Here is a 22170-nt window from a genome sequence, read left to right as displayed (position 1 = left end):
AAGTGAAACTGGGAAGTAAAACCAAATATAAAAATAATACTACAGTGTTTTGACAGCCACAGATTGAGCGCTGCTTGTTGGCAGAGGGAAGAGCCTATTTTGAGGGCTTTAATGTTCACCTCAGCAGGTAGGTGGGACCTTGGTTTGACGTCTGCAAAGCCGGCACTGCTGACAATACTGCCGTGGGGCGTCAGCCCAGAGTGTTATCTCTTGAATCCCAATGTAGGGGTCAGAACCCAAAACCTTCTGACTCTTGAGAGGAGAGTGCTACCAAAATGAGCCAGATTGACACGACTGTATAATTGATGTCTGTGATGTATCAACTCTCTCGTCGATAAATCAACCAAAGGGGTTATTACCGAACCCCATGTTTACATCCTGTGACGTGAGTTTCACCCGGAGATTGGTGCTGGTTCACATGTCTCAACGGCTTGTTAAAAACTGAAGAGCGGAACAATGAGCTTGAGTCACCGATTCCCCCTCTGTCACTTGTGTTTCCCATTTAATAATTTACATCCAAGTAAAATCCAGATCAGATGATCGGCCATCTCTCAGAGGCTCAGACACAATAACCAGAGCAAAACAGGCTGGAAAGCCTACAGCGAGTCTTTCTGCACCCAAAACAACACAGATTAACACCCTGATTCAAAACCGATAAGTGAGCTGAAGTAACTATATACACTAACAACAACAAATTACATTTACACAGCGCCTTTCATGTCAGGAGGATGTCCCAAGTTACTGGGCAGGCAGGGATTTGGACCTGAGCAGGGGGTTGGGATCAGGCTGGGTGCAGGGCAAGGGTGGGTGACCAAAGGCACGGTCGAAGAGGAGGGTCTTGAAACTAGCCTTGAAGGAGACAAGGGAGGAGGCGAGGTGAAGGGACTGTGGGATGTAATTCCAAAGGGTGGGGGCAGAGAGGCTGAAGGCCCGACTGCCAATGGTGGGGCAGGCAGGGTACGTGAGCCTATTGAATGGAAAGAGTGGACAGGTTGATATGGCATTAGCAGGTCACATGTAGACCAATGTGAACCAGAATTTCCAGCTAAGGAACCTGCATCCACCGACTTTGTTCAGTGCCGAAAAATGCTGGTAAATACCAACAGCAGCAATGTCATTGTTCAGATCTTGTGTCTCATCTGAAGGACGGCATCTCCAGCAATGCCACACACCTACAGCGCTGCGTTGGAGCGTTGGACAACAAACACGCCGTAGCTGTATCCACCGAGCCATCAGGGCGGCTTCTAATGTAAAAGAAATGCAGTTTGTAGCAATGGAAACAAACCAAGGCATCAGACCCAACCCATATCCTTGGCAAGGAGCAAATTGCACACAGCAGTATCCCACAAACAGTCGTGGATTGAGTGAGGAGTAAAGAAACTTGCTTAACGTTTCGCCCTGAAAATCTTCCACCCCCACCCACCCACAGCCATTGAGATGTCTCCTTTCTGCACCGTGGGATAATCTCCCGACGTGAAATCTCCCGACTATATAAATGCAAGTGGTCTTGTTAAACCCAAACTGGTTGCCACATCCGCCTACAAAACACACACACTGCAGTAATTCCCGTGAAGCGCTTTGACACAATCCCCTTGATGTGAGAGGCACTGTATCCCATGCAAGGATTATTATTATTATTAGGTGGAGGTGCTGTTAAACCGATAAGATGTTAAACCAAAGTCCCTTCTGCCTGTTCAGGTGGACGTTAAAGATCCCATGGCACTATTGAAAAAGAGAAGGGAGTTTTTCTCCCCCAGTGTCCTGGCCAACAATCCCCCAAATAAAATTGGTCACACACTCCATGGCTGTTTGTGGGTCATTGCTGTGCGCATATTGGCTGCTGCCTTTGCCCACAAAACACACAGTCACTACATTTTACAGTAAACCCTGTGAAGTGCTTCGACATGTCCTCCCAGCGTGAAAGACCCTGTATCAAATGTAGGTATTATTAATATTCACACTTGTCCACTTTGAAGAGTGCAAGATAATAACACCACCAAATTACAATTATACAGTGATTTTCACATCGGGAGGATGTACCAAGGCGCTGGACAGTCAGGGATTTAGACCCGAGCATGTGGTTGGAATCAGGAGATGTGGAGGGTAGGGGTAGGACAGTCAAAGAGGAGGGTCTTGAGACGTGCCTTGAAAGAGGCAAGGGAGGGGGTGAGGCGAAGGAACTGTGGGATGGAGTTCCAAAGGATGGGGGCAGAGAGGCTCAAGGCCCGACCGCTGATGGTGGAGCAGGCGAGCGGAGGGAATGAATAGGTCAATATGGCAAAGATCTAAGGTTTACCGATTTTGAAAAGCACTTGACTTGAATGTTGGGTGTATCTGAGTTCCCTGATGTAATTGAAAGCTGTTTTGCCAGTTTGCCCCGGGGTGCACTTGGATCCTAGATTGCGGAAGATTGCCTCCTTCTTGGCTCAGTTCTCAAAATAAATTGATTTTATGTGACAGGACGATTATTAGTTACCCGCTTTCCTGGTCGCGCATCCAAAAAAAAACATTACGCAAGACGCTTTGGTTGCGTATGTTCAGCAGCGCAAATAAATCACATAATTTATGTATCCAATTATTTCAGCCTTGGAAGCAACCCAGAGTGTGTGTCTATGTGTGTGTGTTGGGGATGGGGTGGGTGGTGGGCGGGGGGAGAGGGAAGGAGATAGCATTTGACCATTTAAGTAGAGCCCTAAAGGGCTATCTACCCAATCTGGTTCAGTCAGTCAGTCGCGCTCTTCCAATCTCCGAGTCAGTAATGGCTATAGCTCTCTTGGTGCGCTGAGTTGTCGGAGATGCCGCCCTTTGGATGAAATGTTAAACCGAGGTATTGTGTCTTATCATGCCGGAAGGACGTCTCAAAGCGCTTCACAGGATTTACTGTGAAATGGATTATATTTGTAGGTGAATGTGGCAGTACAATTCCACACAGCGATCACCCACAAATAGCCAGGGACTGTCGGTCAGGACACTGGGAGAGAGAAACTCCCTTCTCTTTTCAAACAGCACCGCGGGATCTTCAACGACCTCCTGAATCGGAGCGCGGATTAACATCTCATCCAAAAGGCGGCACCTCCGACAACGTTGCCTGTCAGTTTCCAAAGCAAAAGAATAATCTTAACAAGTGCAATTATATTACGCCTACAATTTGGCCATCTCTCCATCCTCACATTACCCCTCGGGCCATTCTGTTCACGCGAAACCCTTTGAAATTGCCCTATTCACTAACAGTTCCTGTTTCTGTGATTTTTTTAATTGACTCCTTTTTTTCCCACTTTCTTCAGTGTGATTGGCATCTGATGCAACTTGCAAAGTGCAACGTTGCAATTTGTGGGTCTTTTTATTAGCAATTCAGCAAAATTACATGGATTTTAGGGAGAAAGCCAGGCACTGAGCAAAGGGAGAAACTTCCTACAGTGAATTGGCATCATTCAACACTTCAATCTGTAAAGATCATTTGGTCCCAAGTGGGTATCTCCAACGCACACTCTGGGGTCCTTCAAGCCTTGGCTCTCACCAACCTGCCCCTGATACTGTCTGGGATTAGACAAGCAGGGTTCGTCCCTGTGGGGATTGAGTGCGCATTCCATTCCCAACACATGGGGACTTTGGTGGGTTGTTGGCCAGGACACTGGAAGAAACTCCCTTCCTTCTCTTTTCAAATAGGGCCATGGGATCTTTTACATCCGCCTGAACAGGCAGATGGGACATTAGATTAATGTCTCATCCTAAAGGACGGCACCTCTAACATACTTCCCCAGCTCTGGACAGGAACATGAGCAAGTCCTGAAGTGGGGCTTGAACTTACAACCTTATGTCTCAGAGGTGAGATGTCTACCAAATGAGCCAAGCTCTTAAAAAGTCCTTTAACCTTTAATTGGAATTGGTGACTTCTCGCTTTATTTTACTGTGAACAGAAGTAAAGTATTTTTNATTGGAACCTGAGTCCAGGACTAGCCCAGCTATAGCCTATGTATGCAAATCATTGCTGGAAGATTTATGGAACTCTTAGTCTGGTTTGCATATTCATAACCACATTGATGTGTTTTCTGCATGTGTCAGACCCATGTCAATATTGAGGGTTTTCCAGTGAATTTAAGATCCTGTGGCATGGGTTATAAATAATAATAAGATTTGCATTTGAGACGTCTCAACGAGCTTCACTGAATATACTGTAAAGTGAATTGACTGTATATTTTGTGGAGGAAACAGCCAATTGCACACAGCATACCTACTTACAGTTTACCAAGCAGTAAGTAGGAACCCGGTTGTCGGTCAATAGACAAATTGCTTTCCAGGGGTAATAATCCTTCCTATATATAGAGGTCACTCAATCCATGACTGTTTGTGGGACACTGCTGCATGCAATTGACTGCTGCATTTCGCCCACAAAAATACACAGTCAATCCACTCATAATATATACTGTGAAGCGTTTTGAGACGTCTCAATAACATGATGAGATGCTATATCACATGCAAGGATTAATATTATTAAATATGTTATCACCCATTCAGGTGGACCTTAAAGAACGGAGGAGGACATGGAATCAGAGAATCAGCCCAGGAGCCCAATAACTCTTGCATTTGTTACAGCGCCTTACACTTCAGGAGATTATCTGAAAGTGATGCACGGGATTTCACTGCAAAGTGTAGTGGCTGTGTATTTGTAGGTAAACACAGCAGCCAATTTGCGCACAGCAAAACAATACCTTGCAAACAAACAACTTTATCTGCAGTGCGGGAGGGGGCGGTTAGAGGTTGTTGGTATCGGGTAAAACTCCCCTCTATTTTTGAATAATGCCTCTCAAGATTCATAAATATTGCATGTGTAGACAGAGGGGAAAACAGGTTTGAGTCTGATTTAAGAGCTTGCTGAAGTGAAGGAAATGAGCTCACACCCTTGAGTTATTATGTCTTTAATAGAAGTTACACTCTCTCTGTTTGTGTGTTACCCACCCTATGAATGTCAGCACAGAGTGGGCTGTGATTTATGCCCCCGTATTTAAGATGGCTGGACTGTGTCAGTCTCGGCACCAGTGCTCTTAGTCTGGACTCTTGGAGGCAGACACGGTCACTGACATCAGTCAGCCTTGGAGACACACCTGTGCTCTAAAGCACTCTGAAAGCACTTTAAAGCACTTTAAAGCGCTCTGAGACGCCATCCGGCGTGGAGAGCGCTATATAAATCCAAGTTGTCGTTGTTATTGTGCCGAATGGCCAGACCTGTAGGCTGAACAAAAGTGTTCTGAGCCATAATTTCAACCGAAACTCTACCTTTCATTCCATTCCAACAGATCTCGCGTTTCTGCAGCAATTAAGGCAAGGGAGGCAAGTGTGTACTTGAGCTCTATTATACACCTTGTGAAAGACCTGTGTGAACACTGACCCGCGGAATAAGTGGATTAAGGTATATCAAATCCCTTTCCTGATGCAGTGGATCACAGCGTCCCTTCGATATAATAATAATAATCCTTGCATTTGATATAGCGCCTTTCATGGCTTCTAGACGTCTCAAACCGCTTCACAGAATATACCGTAAAGTGAAATGACTGTATATTTGTGGGTGAAACGCGGCAGCCAATTGCGTACAGCAGTGTCCCACAAACAGTCGTGGATTAAGTGACCAATTTTGTTATTTTTTTCTTGAGGGATTATTATCAGGCATGTGGAGTAAGGAAACTTGCCGCCCAAGGTTTCGCCCTGACCGGGTCTCTTGCTTGCGAGGCAAGTGCTCTAACCACTGAGCTACTGAACTCCTAAAAGTCACAAAGACTTTTATAGACTCGCAGGGGGCAGCCGATCCTAAAAATGCTGCCTTAAGCCACAAAATGCTTTGATTCAATAAATATAATAGTCATAAAAAAATCATGATATTTGCTTTTTGATGTAGTGCCCTTCACGTCAGGAGGTCATCTCAAAACTCTTCACAGGACGTCCTGTAAAGTGTAGTGACTGTGTGTACTGCTTTGTTGGCCAACACGACAGCCAATGTGCACAAGGCAATGTCCCACAAACAACCATCAAGTGAATGACCAATTTTATTTGGAGGCCTGACAGCCCAATTTGCCACCTGATCAGGCACAGACAATGCCTTTCTCCTAGTTTTAATGTCTCATCTGAAGGACAGCACCTCTGAAAATGCAGTGTACTCCCCCAGCACTGCAATAGAGCGACAGGCTAGAATATACAAATTTAAAGTCTCCGGGATTTGGCTTGAACCCACAATCTTCTGACTCAAAGGCAAGTGGCAACTGATATAGCCAGGCTGGAACACACCATAGTAACAATAGTCAATGCCCCTCGGGAAAGGCTGTGTACAAATATCAACTTAACATCACAACTGAAGCTGGCAAATTGTGCACAAAAGCAACACTAATCTGAGAATCGAGAAACTTTGGAAGCTGCAATTAACCTCCGCACCTGTGTAGTTTGGAGACAATGGAGCGATGGGTCAGATTCCTTTCTAGAAGAGGTTAATTTCTGGCTCATTTGTCTGCTGAACAAGCTTACCATTGTACTGACTGTGCCCAGGTAACACTTGATACACAACCAAATCCATCCAACAGACCATTGAACCTCGTGCAACTGCTCAAGCACATGTTATCGGATGTTTAGCTTATGAAGGCACTTGTGAAATAAAACACCCATGTGTGCGAGCGCGCGCGCATTCGTGCGTGTGTTGGATGTTACAAGCCTGAACAGGCAAGTGCTTGATCTCTCCTGAAACGAAGCTGCAAGAACAAGCGGGTGGGAATTGCTGATCCTTCTTGGGAGGGAGGTAAGCAGGGTCTCCTTGGAGCTGAACTGCAATGGAATGTCGGAATCGAACCAGCCCTCTGCGATGGTCCCTAGTCATCCCACTCAGCTCCTGTTAACCCAGCAAGTCAAAGCTCCAACAGGTAGGGTGGTCTTAACTGGACAAGCAGCGGGAAAGCTTGCATATCAATATCAATGGCAAGCTATGTGGTTTTAGCTGGTTAGACTCTAGTAGTTACCTTAACGCTCACTCTGGGGTTCCCCAATCCTTGGCTTTTGCCAACCTGCGTCTAATACTTTCTGGAATTAGGTGGATTCCCCAACAGGCCGGGAAGAGCTGAAAATCAATCATTGTTCTCATCGCTGTGTGGGGGATACTGCTGGCACGGTTCAGGCTCCACTAACACCAACTTCAAAGTAGCTGATTGCTGTGCAGAGCTCTCTACGCACCGAGATCCTGTATCAGATCCAAGTGTTTTATTGCCTGGTATCTGCCAGCAGATCATTTGCAGTGAAACCTACTCTTTACTGGTGCCACAAATGGGATTTAGGCTCAGGGTAATAATGATTCTCAGGCCAATCTAAATCTAGGGCTTATGGCAGATTTGACAGTGGTTTCCTGCCAAACCATTTTGTTGTTCCTTCCTATTCTTGATCTGAGAAATTTCCCAAGCTTAAACTACTTTCCACGGGGTAATAATCCCTCAAAAAAAATTGAGGTCGCTCAATCCACGAATGTTTGTGAGGTCTCCGCTGTGCGCAATTGGCTGCCGCGTTTCGCCCATAAAACACACAGTCAATCCACTTTACAATATATTCCGTGAAGTGCTTTGAGACGTCTCGAAGGCATGATAGGGCACTGTATCAAATGCAAGGATTATTATTATTATTTGGCATTTGGGACAACATGAATAGAATCCATACGCACCTACTCAGCATTGACAGGGAAGCAAGCGCATGATTGCGGCCGGTTAGATCCATCTGTTTTCTTTGTCTTCTTTTGAAATATTCCTGGATTGTATTCATACACCAATTACACCTCTGAAGACACTCAATTAATAATAATAATAATAATAATCCTTGCATTTGATATAGCGCTTTTCACGTCGAGAGGACGTCCCAAAGCGCTTCACAGAACACACTGTAAAGTGAATTGACTGTATATTTGTGGGCGAACGCGGCAGCCAATTGCGCACAGCAATGTCCCACAAACAGTCGTAGATTGAAAATGACCAATTTATTATTGTTTTGGGTTTTGGAGGGATTATTATTAGGCTCTGTGTGGAGTAAGGAAACTTGCCCAAGGTTTCGCCCTCTGCCTGGAATTGAACTCAGGTCTCTCGCTTGCAAAGCGAGTGCTCTAACCACTGAGCTACAGGACTCAATACAGAATATTGGCTACAGAGCCAATTATAATGGAATCCAGATGAGTGGCACTGTGGAAAGGACGCACCCTTTCCTAAGAAAGAGCTTCCCAAAACAACATTGTTCTTTGTCATTCTGTGCAACTTTTGCGGTTGTGTCCCAATAATTCGCGGGAATGCTGGTCCACATCCAACTATCGATATCTGTGGCTTCTGCAGCTGATGTGTCGTGTATTCACTGGGTGCCTCCCTGTGACACCTCCTTCTCCCCAGGCAATAGCACCTTTGACTATTATTGCCCTCTTTCCCCCTCCCCATCCCTTCTTCACAAACCTCAACCCACACCACCCACCTCAACCTATTTCTCCGCCCATTGTTACAGGGCCAATGCCTCTCATGTTTCATGCCACTGAATTATTTCAAACACTTTCCTCTCCTTGATATACAGCACCTTATCATGTTGATGAGATGTCTCAAAGCGCTTCTCAGAATATACTGTAATATGGATTGACTGTGTATTTTGTGGGTGAAATGCGGCAGCCAATTACGCACAGCAATGTCCTACAAACAGCCATGGAGTTGGCCAGGTAGACTGGGAGAGAGAAACTCCCTTCTCTTTTCAAATGATGCCATGGGATCTTTAACATCCACCTCTGGACAGGCAAATGGGTCCTTCATCTCATCTCAAATGGGTCCTTCATCTCATCCGAAGGACGACACCTCTTACAATACAACACCCCCACAGCGTTGCATTGGAGCGACAGCTTAAATTAAGTGATTCCGAGTCCCTTGGGGCTTGAACCCACAAACTTCTGGCGAAAGCAAAAGCTGAGCCAAGCCGACACCCAAACCGTTACCCCCAGAAAGCGATCCGTCAATCGAAAACAAAGGGGTGTAGAGTAAGGAAACTCGCCTAAGGTTTTGCCCCGTCTGGGGAAACGAACCCGGGTCCTCTCGCTTACGAGGCAATCCTGGTACACTTACAGACTCCTAAGTGGAACAGGAGTCCAAAGCAGTCAGAGGAGAAGGAAAAGAAGAGTTGATCGAAGGTGCGTTCAAAGAGTTTAAGGATCTCTCACGAGCAGTGACGATTACCCACAGTTTAGCAAACATGCTGTTATGTTACCCTTTGCTCCACACAAGTGAATTGATCCACCCATGTAGTGGCTCTTACGCAACTGCACAGAAAACTCCACAGGCTCAACAGAAGCTTGTGATGTATGTACAGGGAAGTTGTGGTTAGTCTAGGAATGTTGTCTGACATATCCTAGCTTCACTCTGTTTGCCCCGGAGAAATTTCACAAATTCAAACCTCACAGCTCATCACTGCTTCTCTCCATAAGACATCACCTTCTGCTTGAACGAGGTATGGTTCAGCCCATTTAGCTTCGCATGCAACTGTGAGGGTGTGGCTGCTTTACTGGATACGCTTTACAGACAATGTTTAAATGATTGTTTGGTCTGCAGACAACCTCAAAATAATAGTTCGAAGCCAAATGTCTGACAACATGATGAAAGGTTGTTAACATGCAAAGTAAAATCTCTGCAGAAAACTACAACAGGTAGTTACCGGGCACATGCTAAACCAGTGGGGCCAACTCATGGCCGGAAGTGGGTCACAAGGCCATCAAGAAGGCCCACTCTCCGTACATCTGATAATCATTACATTTGACATAGCGTCCACTCTGTCAAAACGTTTCCAAAGTAAGACATTTAGGTTTGGGACATTTTTCAATATCACACTCTCGTAGTGACTGTCTGTATCATTTGCAATCAATTTGTCTTGCAAACAGCCATGAAGTGATTGAGTGATTGTGTGAGTAAGTGAGGGAATGAGTAAGGGATGGAATGAATGAGGGATTGAGTGAGTGAGGGATTGAGTGAGTGAGTGAGTGAATGAGGAGCTGAGTTAGTTAGTGAGTGAGTGGATACATGTGTGATTGAATGAGTGAGCGAGCCACTTACCTGGAGGATTGGCAGCCAGGACACCGGGAATTGAACCCAGGTCTCTCACTTACAAAGCGAGTACTTTAACCACTGACTCCACACAAGACTGTGATCTTAAAATCTTTGTATGTGGGATTTGATTCCTCCAACCTTCTAACCCAGCAGGGATTATCACCAATTGGGCACAATTGACACAATCTGTTGTCAATGCTCTAAATCAAGCTTCATGTGTTTTTTTGAGCTCACGCTCAAAGGACGAAACAGTCAACTGCAGCATGTCTATGCACTGCACATGATAGGGAGGGTTGGGCGAGAGGTATTAAAGAGGTGAAACATTACACAGCTCTGTTTACAGAAGACCTTTTGTGCTACGGACGTCACAGGAGAAACAAGGTTTAAAGCAACATAGGCACCAATGGGTCTGAGTTCCTTGTGTGCCAAGAGACAAAGCAGCCCACACAGCTGCTGCCCTTGAGTGTGCTGATTGTATCATTAAAATGTTTGAAATCACATCAGCTGAGGTTCGAACTGACAAAAAGGGAGATCGTTTTGTCCTAAAAAAAAGTGAAGCAAGCAGTGTGCTTGAACATTCCTCAATTCGGACTTAATTTAGAAATCTGGATTAAGAATTTAAGAATTTGCCAGGTGAAAGAAGACAGCACCATCCTGGCAGTTGCATGATATGTCGTGTCCCAAACTATATACTGTATCCCGAAATATTATTTTCTAGCAGAAATCTATCTGATTTGTTCTTGAAACAAATGACATTTTCTGCTTCCGGTCTGTCTCCCTAGGGAGCCTGGTTCATAAGTTTACTACTCACTCACTGAAGTAGTGCTTCCACAGATTTGTTCTGAATTTACCCCACTTCAACCATAGACCATGTCCTCTGGTTCTACTGTTCAGTACGTCCGTAGTGCAAAAGGTCTTCTGTAAACAGAGCTGTGTAAGTAAAATAAAACAGCTTATCATGGTCTACATTATCTAGTCCCTTCAGAATCTTAAAGACTGTAATTATATTGACCCTCAACCTTCTCTTCTTCAGTGTGAACATGGCCAGGTGGAATTTCAGGACTCCACAGCTGAGTGGAGTGCTAAACGATGAGGTATAATGTGAGTGAAATTAATCCTTCACTTAAAGACTGCGTGTGGGACATTGCCGTGTGCAAATTAGCTTCACAGATATCCTGTGAAACACTTTGAGATGTCCTCCTGACGTAAAATGTGCTCTATCAACGTGAAGATTATTATTATTTTAACAGGGAGTTGAATCCCCGGCTCAATGGGGACAAACGATGTGCTTGGAGTCTGTCGGTGTCTGTTGACACATTACCATACCTCACCTCCCCATTCACCACCTGGATTCTTATCCTGCAATCCACCTGATCTCTGTGTTCTCAACCTGTCGGCTGGTGTTACTGTCATGGCTCATCTTTCATCTGACGTTCTCTATTTATGGAGTCCTGTAGCTCAGTGGTTAGAGTGCTCGCGTTGCAAGCGAGAGGACCTAGGTTTGATTCCAGGGCAGGATGAAATGTTAAGCAAGTTTCCTTACTCCACACGCCTCTGTTTACCTAGCAGTAAGCAGTAACCCAGTTGTTAAGACGATTGGTGGATCATTTTTTGAGTATCTGGGAGTAATAATCCCTTTGATTTTTAAAAAAAAATTATTTGGTCAAGGGATTTGTTGGCCAAGACACTGGGAGAGACTAACTTTTTGAATAGTGCTGATTTGTCCCCCCTACCTTACCCAGGGATACAGAGGTCAATAGTAACCTTCAGCTGAACTCAACCCCAACCAGGATTCAAGCCTACAACATTCTGGTCAGCGTAGTCCAGTAGAAACAATAGGAAGGCCACACAGCCCAGCCTGTTTCTGCACTTTCCCTGATCATGGCAGATCTTTCAACTCCATTCCCCCCCCTCCCCCCAACATTCCTCCACAGCCTTTCCGTCCCGTCTTAATTTAGAAGCTGGCTCCAAATCACCCCCATCCTCGCCCGCCTTCACTGGCTTCTCATTCCTCAGAGGATCGAGTTTTGAATCTTTGCCCACCACTTTTAAAGCCCTCCACCCTGCCTCCGTGACCTCCTAAAACTCTTACCAACCTGTCCGCTCTTTCCGCTCGGGGGCACTGGCCTGCTTCACGTCCCTTGCCCTGCCCACTCCACCATCAGAGGTTGGACCTTTAGCCTTGCTTGAATGCCATCCCAGAGGTCCGCTGCCTCACCCCTCCCTTGCCTCCTTCAAAATCTTCCTCCTTGACCGCTCCTCCTATCATCTTCCCCTCGCCACCCTTCTTGGCCTCCACCCCTTCTTAACTCCAGCCCGCAGCTTGGGTGCAAGCCCTTGACTACCCAGTGCCTTGGGACGTCCTCCTGACATAAAAAGGCGCTGTTGGCTTGTTGGATGGCGGGAAAACAGCTTTCGAATTAAAAAGTCTTCCCCACCCCTGCGCCAAACAGGCTTTAAGACTAAGGCTAGGCGGAACTCGGGGCTCGAGGCTTGCAGTTTTAATTTAGATCAAATTAAATTTAAACCCCCCCCCCCAAAAAAAAAAACAACCACCCCCACCAAAGGGAAAACAGCACACAAATGTAACATTCTTGAGAATTTCTATATTTATTAAGCGATCACTTTACAGTAAAGTGAGAAATTCATTCAGTTGATATAATGAGGTTGCAACCCGTTCTACTTACCATTGCCACCCCACCCCAGCCCCGTAATGAAAAGACACATGAGCAGAATATTGCATAGCACCAGACAGTTTTAAAAATTCCTTAGATTTTTCGTTCAGGTTCCAGTTTTGCGCTTCTTTTTCTCTTTCTCTCTCTCTCTCTCTCTCTCTCTCTCAGTTCTTTTGCTTTTCTTCGAATTGCTCCACTTCACTCTTCTGATCGAGAACATTTCCGTGTTCGTCCTCCATCACTGTGATGACGGTGACAGTTTTCCTGATTCTGATATCCGCTGTCAGAGAGACAAACACACAAGCAAATGTGGTGAAGGCCGTCTTTTTTGTTGTTGCTCATAATCAACCCTCGATTTTATTTATTTATTAAACGGTGAAACAACAAAACGACCACCCGACCAACCGCCACCAACCACGAGATCCACAAGAAACAGAGAGTAAGAGAAGGGAAGAAATCCACTCTCTGTTTGGGATTTCACCAGATCGGGTTTGGATGAAGAAGGTCCTTCGGCCCATTTGATCTCAGCCCTCCAGAACACCCATCTCCCACCCCGCCCCACCCATCACGGCTTTTTAAATGCGTCTCAGTGTCCTGACCTCAACCACCCTTCCTGGCAACCCTATTCCAGTGGTCGATTCATATTGATAATCCTTGCATTCAATATAGCACCTTATCGAGACATCTCAAAGTGCTTCGCAGGATATACTGTAAAGTGGAGTGACTGTGTTTGGTGGGCGAAACGCAGCAGCCAGGTTGCATGCAGCAGTGTCCCACAAACAGCGATGGAGTGAATATTACATTCTGGGTAAACTTCCTGGTGTCCATCCTGAAATTGCCCCCTTTGCAACCCCCAACCCTGCACCCTATTGTTCACATCAGCAAGTATTGTATTGGGTGCCCTTCCTCCTGAAGCATCTCTGTTCAAGGCTGAAGAGCTCGAACTTGCCTACCTGTTGTCCACAGCTAATCCCTCTAACACTGGGGATCATCCTCTGTTACTCTGGGAACCTCCCCGCTTACGTCACAGTGACCAGAACCCAAATGTAGTGAAATGACAACAACCACATATTGGGAAGACGTCCCAAGACCCTGGACGGTCAGGGATTTGGACCCGAGCTTGGGGTCGGGATCAGGGGAGGGGTGAAGGGCGGGGAGGGTAGGGGTAGGAGGGTGACCAAAGGCACAGTCAAAGAGGAGGGTCTTGAAACAGGCCTTGAAGAACGCAGGTTGGAGGCGAGGCGGAGGGACTGTGGCATGGAGTTCCAAAGGGTTTGACCATGTTTGCCCCCGTTGCACTGTAGAGCATTGAGGCTTCCAGCTTTATTTACTCTGCCAGCAAATACTTACAGGGAGGTGGTGTGGGCTCGCGAGGAGGAGGTGGTGGCACAGCTGTCTTCACAGTTTCTCTGAAACTGAAGAAAAGAAGAGACCATTTGCAGTTAGTTCACCGATTGTGCGATTCCGACCAGACAGACAAGATCCCTGCCACCTGCCCCTGCTCGGCCAGATCTGTGAAAACACTCCCTTTCCCTCTGAACGCGAGGCGATCTGTCAACACCAAAGCGGATTGCGTAGCCTAAACCTTTCTGATGATCTGTGTAATGAATGTGAACGCATTGGGTCTCGAGTTCATGGTCTCTGGGAACGCCTCCCAGCGCGAAGGGCGCTATATAAACGCGAGTTGTTGGTGTCGATCTCACTAAAAATACAACAGTGCAGGATTCTGATCGGTTTCAGGGTTTGCGTCCGACTTTCCAGGCTTTGGACAAGCCCGCGTACCTCACTGATTGACAAGCCAGTCAGACTGATCAGCAATCAGCTGTTGGTCCCTTGGCTCACTGAGGTGCCGCCTAGTTAGACGTCAGGATTCCGCAACGTGCTGGTATGCGCGCAATGGTTGGAATGCTTGAGCTACGAGCAAGAGCGCAATCTGGAGCAGGAGTTCACGGTGGCCTTGGGGCAGATTAGCTTATGTGACTGTTCACACACGTTCACACTGCAGACAACCATCTTTCGCATTCCCAAGGTGACAGACGACTGAAATCGGAAACCAAATGTAACATGCCTTGTTCGACTAGCTCACTCTCACGTCATCGGTGATAACAACCAAACAGCGGGATCTCTGCTGAGTGAGTCTCGGGTACATCAGTAATAAGGGATGGGTCGTTCAATCCAATAAAGGTTGTCTCTCTTATGCACGGATTCTTACATCACTTGCTTGGATTGTGACCCATCCCAGTGCTTTCACCAACTACTTGCATTTGTGTAAGGCTCAGGCCGATGTCTTAGAGCGCTTGACAGTGGCGGAGCACAATGCCGAGCCAAAGGGAGGGGAGAGGAAGGGAGGTGACCGTAATTAAGTGACAGAGAGGAAGGTCTTCAGGCGCGACCTGAAGATGGGGAAGGAGGGGGTGAGGTGGAGGGTTTGAGAGTGTTCCAGAGTTACGGGGCGCAGTGGCTGAAAGTGTGCCCGTCGATGGTGGAACGGAGGGCACGAGGGACAAACAGGTTTCACCTCCGCCACCAAGCTCCGTAGAGTATTCCAAGCACTGATTGCTCTGTGAGTAGAATCACAGAGCTTCAGAGCCCGGACAGAGGCCAGTCAGCACACTGGGTCTATGCTGTATGTTGACAAGTGGTCTATATATACAGCATAGACACAGGAGCACCTTGTACTGGGACCGTTTGGTCCCACTCACATCTCTTTATAGTTTGCTTTTATAAAATATCTAGCTGATTCTCCTTTAAAAGCTATGATGGATTTTGCTTTAACCACGGTTATTTTGGTAGGTTCTGTCCGCCCAACAAAAATCTCCTAACTTCTCTCTCTGAGTAAAGAGGTGTTTTACCTGTTATTTGCTCTTAATGTACTTTTCAATCTTTAGCGATGCTTAGGCGAAGCACGTGTAAACATTGAGGCTGAGCGAACTATGTGCAAACACAATCATTCTGTGTAATTGTCCAGTTGCAAACCATGTGTAAACACAGGTGGGTGGGGCTGTGTACAGAGAAACTTACAGGTGCCCTTGACATTGAAACGTTTCCACAAAGCACGTGATAGCCTGTGCTTTAAAAAGCAACTCCCTGAAAGAAATCAGGTACCTGGTTTCTCCTCCCAGCAGGCGCCGGTATTCAGCGATCTCGGCTTCCAGAGTTAGTTTGGTTTTCAGGAGCACCTCGTATTCTCTCCTCTGGTTCATGATGTCGCTGTTCACCTGGTTGAGGTCCCCCTCCAGCTTGGAGACGACCATCAGGATCTTCTGCAGCTGCGTCCCGTACCTCTGCTCAGTTTCCACCACGATATTTTCCAGTCCCATGTTCTGGAAGGAACAGACACACACAACACCCAGGTGGTCAAGATTATAATTATAAGAACATAAGAAATGCTCAACGAAAAAAAAGACCAAGGTCCATCTAGTTCACTCCTTCCAACTTCCTGGCGGTCGCAAGCACATATATCCGGAACTACCTATTGTACTATATCTCATAATGTTATTTGCTAAAAGAAAACTGTCCATCTAATAATCCTTTGATATAACGCCTTATCACGTCGTTGAGACGTCTCAAACGTCTCAAAGCACTTCACAGGATATGTGTATTTTGTGGGCAAAACGCAGCAGCCAATTACGCATAGCAGCGTCCCACAAACAGATCTAACAATTGACTAACGACCGGGTTCCTACTTACCGCTGGGCAAACAGAGGAGCGTGGAGTAAAGATACTTACCTAAGATTTCGCCCGCCTGGGAATCGAACCCGGGTCCTCTCGCTTGTGAGGCGAGTGCTCTAACCACTACGCTATGAACCATCATTCATTTTGTGCCACAGTCCATGAACAAAACCTCCAATGGTTGGGCCACAGGGCAAGAATTCTTACCTGTGAGAGTCTTGTCAGTGTTTTTACACCAACACCACCCTTATGCCCTTGAGACTATTTAATCTATTTGTTGAACGGGGAGAAACATTACGTTTAAAAACAGGAATCCAAAGCGTGCCTTACAACTTGACAAAGGTCAAGAGACTCCACCCAGCCAGAGCCTGTCAAACAGCTTAAGTGTTAAACATTTAAGGTTGGGCAGAAAGCATTGTGAAATATCCGTGAATTCAGTCTGAAATTAATTTCTAAAATATTTCTTTGAGCAAAACTTCCGAACGACACGAGGGCCACCCTCCAAGAATGAGACTGAATTTAGAAAGTTTCCAAACTCTTAGACATTTTAAAGACAAAATGGCATAGCGCAGGCTCAAACTAGGGGACATTTGGTATCTCCGGACTTTAGTTTAAGAAGCTCGATGCAAGATCTCTCTATCTGTAGCCATATCGCTACCTTATTCTGGGTCAACGCTATTGTGGTTTGCTGCTCTACCCTCCAGATTCCGCACAGCTGACTGAGTTGTTGTCTGTCCAAAAATGACAATTTACACATCGAATAAAGGCAATAACTCGGTACCTGTCTGCTGAGGCCCTCCAGGTCCATCTGCAGTGTTTGCAGGATTTGACGTTTTTCGTTCAGCTCCGCCTTGGCATTGTCGAGCGCTTGAGTGTTTTTCTGGACTTCAACCGTGGTGGTGTTCATCTGGACCGAGACGTAACATGTCTTTAAACTCTCACCCGCCTCGGCAGAAAGCGCTGGGAGACTTCAAAACAATTCTGGGAACGTGCACTTTCTCCCCTCTCTCCTTTCCTCCCTCCCTCCCCCTTCACCTCTTTCAATGTCCATCCCAAGACCGTCCTTTTTGACCATGTCTTTGGTCATCTTCCCCCTCCTCTCCCCCACTCCCCCTGATTCCCCTTCCCACCGGGTGCCGAGCCAGGATTGTCAATCGCTTTGGGATGTCCTCCCAACGTGAAATGCGCTGTACATCAATGGCGTATTGTATCGTGTACCACGGAATGATGTGGGTAAAAATTCCGTTCATCGCTACGCACAGCTCCTCCGGTGAGGTGATGCGCAGTTGTAGAGGGAAAAATCCCATTAATTTCAATTTTTTAAAATTAATTAACGGACGTACCTGCTCCTTGTACCAAGCCTCGGCGTCATCTCGGTTCTTCTTGGTCACCGCCTCGTATTTGGCCCTGATATCAGCCATGATGGCCGACAGGTCAACTCCTTCCACCGTGTCCACCTCCACTTCCACTTGGTCGTTGCGTGCCTGGGCCTTGATGATGTTGACTTCCTGTTGGCAAGCGACGCACAGAGGGTTTATTTCACTCCGTTTAAATCCCCACACTCCCCCTCCCGTCTTGTCGTCTTAAGATGGCGCAGTAGTTCGGAAAGGTTCGGAAGTGCTGCGTTGGTTTGGAAGCTGTTTTTCTCAGGGTGGGGGGGGGGGGGTTGGCGAGGGCGGGGGGATGGGGGTGGTTGGGGGAATAGGCATTTCCCCCAAATCCTTCACAACCATTACATTTTGTAACAGTAGCAGGTCAGTGAGCTATTCTGGGGCCAAGTCGAACGGGGATGCTTTGATAAGCGATAAGTTTAAGGATGGCAATCATTCTCGCGATTCTTGTGCAGGAAGTCAGCTAACCAGCCCCGTGCACGCACCGTGCTTGGGTACGCGCTGCGACGGCGTCATACACGAATCAGCGCTGCAACAGAGCGCTTTATAATGGGGGCCGCGCTGTGTGACTATTGCTACCACGTGGTCAGAAACCATCAAGCCTCGGGGGCTGAGTGTGGGAAGCACCGTCTCTTTACCTCTTGGTGGTTCTTCTTCAGGTACTGCAGCTCGTCCTTCAGCATTTCCACCTCGTTGGTCAGTGTCGCCGAGCTCATCTCGTACTCTCCCTTCACTTGGAGGAGACGGTCAATATCGGCCTCCACTGACTGGCGGATGACAGCTTCCCCCTGGAACCTAACATCAAATAACCCGGATACACATTAGGTTTACATTCCTTGGCATTAGGTGGTGATCAGGTGCTTTTTTTTTTGGGTGTGAGTATATATATATATAATAGTACGTGTATATGTATGCACATGTGTGTGTAAATGCATCCACATTTGTGTGTGTATGTGTGCACAGTGTGTGTGTGTGTGTATATATGTGTGTGTGGAAAGACAGCTCACACAGCACTTTAAACCAACTTATTTACATTTGTTATTTAAATACAGTACACACACACGCACACACACTGTATCCATTCATTTCTATGCAGATATCAAATCGAGGAATAAACACATTAAAAGACGTTTATCTGAAGGTTGAACTTTTCAAACGATGCTGACTTCGTTTTTAATTCAAATGGAATTTTTTTAAAAAAAATCTTATTTTAACCTAAGCGACAGTTCTTTAATTGGCAAACAACGGCAGGGAAGGATTATATTATACAAACTTCATTCTGAAGTCATCTGCGCTGAGCTTGGTGTTGTCAATCTCCAGCAGAAGCCTATTGTTGACCAGAGTCGCGTCCAGAATCTTTGAAAGAAAGACATGCAATAAATAAGTAAACAGATGACTGACTCAATAATGCGCGCACGTGTCCACAAAAGCACGGTCACTAACACTTTGCGGTGAGGCGCTTTGAGATGTCCTCCTGACCCGAAAGTCGCTGCATCGAACACGAGGATTATTGTTGGATATAAAGCGCCCGGCTCGTCAGAAATGTCCTCATTCGGTAATGATTGGTATCCGTGCGACGGTAGGTGGAAGCAACAGCCAATTTGCAAACAGCAAATATCTTGCAAAACAAGAGGCGAGGCGAACAGTCAATATTATCCGAAGAGGTGAATTGTGAATAAACTAGTTACTGTTTCCCCACCCCACGGTGACTAAGTGCACTTTGATCAATGGCTATCCGCAGGTCACGTCTTATTCTCGTCGGTTTTAACCATTGGCCTTTACCACACTTTCTCTCCTTTTGACAGCAATTTTCCGAAGAGGAAATCTACGTGAACGCGAGCACCTTTTGCTCCTTCCAGTGAAATTATATTCCATAAAACAAACGCAAGGATTATTATACGAAATACCAAATTCCCCCCCCCCCCCCCCCCCACTCTCCTTCATCCAGATTTTAAATCTATTTTCACATGAATTTGTGTGCAACCAAAATTTCAAACTATTTTACAATCAAAACAACTCTGGTTTTGAAACGATGCGGAAAGGGGAAGGATAAGATCGTGCAAACCCGTATTCCTCCCTTCCTAACGTGTTTTTAATTTTGCAGATATTTAGTTTTGAAATACACAGTCAATCCACTTTACAGTACATCCTCCCCTCCCCTCTCTGCCCTCCGCCTCTCCTGATCCCAATCCCTCCTGTTTCCTTACTCCGCACGCCCGATAATAATCCCTCAAGGGGAAAAAAAAAACAATAATAAATTGGTCGCTTCACGCTTCCACGGCTGTTTGTGGGGGACGCTGCTGTGCGCAATTGGCTGCCGCGTTTCGCCCACAAAATACACAGTCGAATCACTTTACGGTATATCCCGCAAAGCGCTTTGGGTCGTCCCCCTCGACGTGAAAAGCGCTGTATCAAATGCAAGGATTATTATCATTATTATCAAAGCGCTTTGAGACGTCTCGACGACGCGATTAAGGCGCTGTATCAAATGCAAGGATTATTATTAATATCATTATTATCACGGTCATCCGTACAGTGTTCTGGTACCTTTTTGCGCATCGATTGAGCTTCGGCTAACATGGGGCTCATGTCTCTTCTTTGTACTGCTTCTGAGCCAACAGCTGCTTGATCTTGACCTCCAGCTGTTCGTTGCTGGTCTGGAGGGAATGGACCATGTCCAGGTACTTGCTGAGCCGCTTGTTCAAGTCCTGCATGGTTTCCTTCTCATCTAAGCCGAGGGTACCGTTGGTGGCCGCGCTGAGCAGGTGATACGAGGAGGTGGTGGCCGTGGAGGGAAAGGACAGCTTCATAGCGGAGGCGCCGGAGAAACCTCTGCAGAGACCGCTGGAGGACTTGCTGGAGAAGCTCCTGACCTTGGACATCTTGAGTTTGGGGTTCGCTGCTGAGATGGGTGATGGGTGGGTGATGGTGATGGGTGGGTGATGATGATGGGTTGGTGGTGATGGTGGAGACTGGACTGGACTCTTCTCTCCCTCTCTCTTCTCTTCTCCTCTCCTCTCTTCTCCTCTCCTCTCCTGTTTTACCTGTGAAGCGGATCGAGAGGTCGGCGGTGAGCACCTGCGGAGCCCCACATGCCCTTATATACACACCTTTGCGCACCTGGAGTGAGGCTCTGGTGAGATTGATGGGTTGGCACCGCGGGCGCCGCGCCCACTCCCCTCCCCATCCCACCCCATCCCACCCCACCCCACCCCCGGCCATTAGATCACAGTGTGCGGGTGTGATCTAATAGGGAGTGGAGTGGAGTGGAGTGAGTGGTGTGTAGTGCAGTGGGAGTGGAGTGGATGGAGCGAGTTTCTTCCGTCTGCAAAATAAGGTGTGGGACCTCTCTCTCTCTCTCTCTCCCTCTCCCTCTCCCTCTCCCCGCGGGTCGGGCGTGTTTCCTCGGAACGCGCACCGCACCGACACCGCACCGACACCGCAGCGTCTGCGTGTGGCGAACAGGAGAGGGGTTCCCACGACGAGTGTTTTGTTGTCTACACTCGAGACCGAATCCCACGGACGCAGATACATTTATTCCCTTTGCAGCAGCAGAGCCGCGGCTTTCGAGGAGATCTCTGAACACGTTTTTTTTTTGATGCTGAAGCCGACACCGCCCCCCAACAGAGCTGTGTCCCCGGGGATAGCTTCATAATAATATTAATTATTAAAAATTATTAATAATAATAATAATAATCCTTGGATTCGAACGCAGCGCCTCGTCGCCCCCCGTACGAGACGTCTCGAAGCGCTTCGCCGATTGCGCTGCGAAGCGGACGGGCCGCGCGTTTCGCGGGCGAGACCCGGCGGCGCGCGGCGGCGCGGCGGCGGCCGGCGGTCGGCGGTCGGCGGTCGGCGGTCGGCGTCCCCCCTGCAAACGTCCCGTGGATCGAGTGACCCAATTTCGTTCTTTCGAAGGGATGGTTACCCCCCCACCTCCCCCCCCCCCACCCCCACCCCCCCACTCCGGAAAAGCGATCCACCGGGTTCCTACTCACTGCTAAGTAAACAGAGAGGCGCGGAATAAGGAAACTCGCCTAAAAGGTGGCGTCCTGCCTGGGAAACTAGTAAATAAATGAACGCAGCCGCTCGCACTCTTCACCGTCTCCGGATGCCTGTCTGAGATTACATCATGTGTTACACGGGATTATACATTATCTTAATCTGTCAGTTTCTGGAACAGACGCAAGCTTTGGAGTCCGGTAGCTTAGTGGTTAAAGCACTCGTCTCGCAAGCGAGAGGAGCCGGGATCAATTCCCACGCAGGGTGAAGCATTGGGCATGTTTCCTCACTCCGCACTCTGTTTACCTAACGATCGGCATATCGCTTTTCCGGGCGTAATCCTTCAAATGA

General features: G+C 47.2%; 1 protein-coding gene across 1 annotated transcript; it reads right to left on the bottom strand.

The window, feature by feature from the left end:
- Positions 1-12670: 12670 nt before the first annotated feature.
- On the bottom strand, positions 12671-20776 carry si:ch211-243g18.2 (uncharacterized protein LOC559906 homolog). The gene is given in 9 exon segments (XM_007902819.2): positions 12671-13034; positions 14105-14169; positions 15860-16077; positions 17208-17333; positions 17770-17934; positions 18456-18612; positions 19091-19173; positions 20365-20426; positions 20429-20776. Coding segments are annotated over 9 exon segments (1263 nt in total). The 5' UTR covers positions 20700-20776; the 3' UTR covers positions 12671-12918.
- Between the last annotated feature and the right edge of the window lie 1394 nt (positions 20777-22170).

This window comes from Callorhinchus milii, unplaced genomic scaffold (genome assembly GCF_018977255.1).
Source record: "Callorhinchus milii isolate IMCB2004 unplaced genomic scaffold, IMCB_Cmil_1.0 Scaffold8, whole genome shotgun sequence".
Taxonomy (NCBI): domain Eukaryota; kingdom Metazoa; phylum Chordata; class Chondrichthyes; order Chimaeriformes; family Callorhinchidae; genus Callorhinchus; species Callorhinchus milii.
The sequence above is the reverse complement of the archived record's forward strand: the minus strand, read 5'-3'. Positions and strand labels throughout refer to the sequence as shown.